This window comes from Apis dorsata, unplaced genomic scaffold (assembly GCF_000469605.1).
Source record: "Apis dorsata unplaced genomic scaffold, Apis dorsata 1.3 scaffold_265, whole genome shotgun sequence".
Classification (NCBI taxonomy): Eukaryota; Metazoa; Arthropoda; class Insecta; order Hymenoptera; family Apidae; genus Apis; species Apis dorsata.
In genome coordinates, this window is record NW_006263543.1 from 148,426 (window position 1) to 151,158 (window position 2,733).

Genomic DNA, 2,733 nt, shown 5'->3' on the forward strand with positions numbered 1-2,733 from the left:
TGGACTTCACACTTAAAACTTGACTACTCGCACTGCTACTTGCGCAGGTTGCACCACCGTGAGATTTTGAACCTAAAATATTAAAATATATTATTATTATTATTAATACTACCATTATTGTTATTGTTGTTGTTATTATTATTATTTTATTATTTTTTATTTTTATTATTATTGTTATTATTATTATTATTATTATTATTATTGTTGTTGTTGTTGTTGTTGTTATTGTTATTATGATTATGATTTATATACGAAGAATTCAATATTGACTTTTAAATGATCTAAAATTTGATTATTATTGAAAATTATTATTATAACTATATTAGATAATAAGAAAAAGAGAAATGTTAACATATATGGATAATGATTTAGTATATATAAAAATTTTTTAAATATAATTATTTTGTGCATAATTAAAGATATCAAACATCTTCATTAGTTAAAAATTGATAATAAATATATTATAATTTAAATAGTATTATATATATATATATTGTCCTTATTCCTTAATGGAATAAAGTATTTTAAGCATATATTCTTTTTTTACATATATCTATATTAATTGCATATATATTCATATTATATATGTTTCTAATAAACATATTCTTATGCTAAACTTAAATAAAAATAATTGTGTTGAATGCTTTTATCCATTCTTAAATTTAAATTAAAAAATTAATATATTTTTCATTAAAAAGACATGTGGTATTGCAAATTGATAATAATATTATATTTATAAATATAATTAGAAAATTGATTGAATTGATATTTATCATATACATGATAATAAGAAATAAGAAATAAAAATAAAAAAATGATTCAAAATAATTGTTATATAAAATAAATAATTGTTATAAATATATAATTTATATACAAATTTATTTTTATGTTTTAATAATTACAAAAATTTTCCAGTTTATAAAATATATTATATGATTAAAATTTAAAATTAAAATTTAATAATATTAAAAACAATATTTGCAATATTATGATATTATTTATTTGCAAAATATAATTATAGCATTAGAAATAATATTAATGTTTAATTGCATTATATATTTCCATACTTGTATATAAAATTTTATATATCTCTCTCTTTTGCAGAGTACACAAATGTATTTATATATATATTTTTTTAATAAAGTGCATATATAGAATATATATGTATATATTTTGCTCAACATTATCACAAGTAAACTATATTTACCTTATTAATTTGATACTATCCATCCCATTAAAGTAAATGAAAATATTTCAGATTATTGCACATTTGGATATATAAATTTAACATATTTAGAAATTTTCAAAACTGAAAATAATACTTATTTTAGTAAAAATTTAGATCATTCAAATAATATTCATAAATCTATAAAAATTGAAACATATTATTGATGATACTTATTAATTATATACAGAATTTAAGTAAACTTTACCATATATAAGATTTAAATGAATTATATACAATTATATCATTATGTTTATAAATATTATTTAATACTTAAATGTTGTATTTTAATTTTGGAAAATTCTTTTAAATACAAGAAATTCAGATTTAAATAAAAAATTAAAACTCTATTTTGTATATAATAAATATTATAATAAACACATATTAAATTTATTTCTCATATTTATAAATAATTAAATCTATATCTATATTTTATAATATTCTAATTAATTCTAATTAATATTCTAATTAAATTGATTTTTAATTTATTTTCATATCTCATGAAATATTTTTATACCAAAATATAATTTGAAACAATTTGAACAAATGATGAAATAACAGAATAAATGAATTTAAATTTATATATATATAAATTTAAATATAATAATTATTATATATAATAATTTATATATATATAAATTTCTCACACACAGATATATTTCACCACATAGAATTTTAAATAGCATAAATATGTTATATAAATTACATCATATTTATTGTATATGTCTGGAGAATACTGTCATGCATAAATCAAATTTGACACAAATAATTTGATCTGATATTAAGTATGATATACTTGCATATGGGTATGGAAAATCAATTTAGAGAGCAGATTTATAGTGATTTGTATTCATTTAAAGACATCTACTCATGAACTTGTAAGAGAAAATAAGGGTAAGAAAATATAGTACGAAATGTGTACTCCTTAGGCTTACCTTCTTGATGATACGTTTGTGTTGATATTGGAAAAAGTGCTTTGACAGCAGACACAAATCCTTCCAGACATTCGCTCATCCTCAGGCCTAATGATACAGTCTGATCTATGACTCTTATTTTGGTAATACTTTCTTTCTTTAATTTTAAGATACTTGTGAATCAAATCCTAATTTTACTACCCTATATTTTAGCCTACTACTTCATTAAATGAAGGTTGCAAAACACATTATTTTAATATGAATAAATTTTAATATGAATATATGAATAAAGGTTTTTTAATTGATCATGATACTAAATTTATTTGGTATTATTATTGTACATACATTTTGTAAATATCACTATTAATATTTTTATTTTTGCATATTAAAGATATTATCATTATTCTATTTATATGAATACATTTACTTATAAAAATTTCTATTTAATTTTATAGAACTAAAACATTCATTTAAAAAATTTATTTTTATTTATTTTAAAAGATATTTTTAATTTTTATAAAAAATTTTAATTATTTTTTAATATGTTAATAAAAATTATTTAAAGAATGTACATTAAATAAAATAAAAATTATT

At 16.8% G+C, this 2,733-nt stretch overlaps 1 protein-coding gene across 1 annotated transcript in view; it reads right to left on the bottom strand.

The window, feature by feature from the left end:
* LOC102671313 (E3 ubiquitin-protein ligase TRIP12) overlaps nt 1–2,733 on the bottom strand; it is a 15,757-nt gene that overhangs the window by 9,956 nt on the left and 3,068 nt on the right. The window contains exons 4-5 of the mRNA XM_031510828.1: nt 2,161–2,247; nt 6–72 (exon numbers count right to left, since the gene is read on the bottom strand). Of these exons, the coding sequence (XP_031366688.1) occupies nt 6–72; nt 2,161–2,247 (154 nt within the window). The remainder of the gene's footprint in view (nt 1–5; nt 73–2,160; nt 2,248–2,733) is intronic.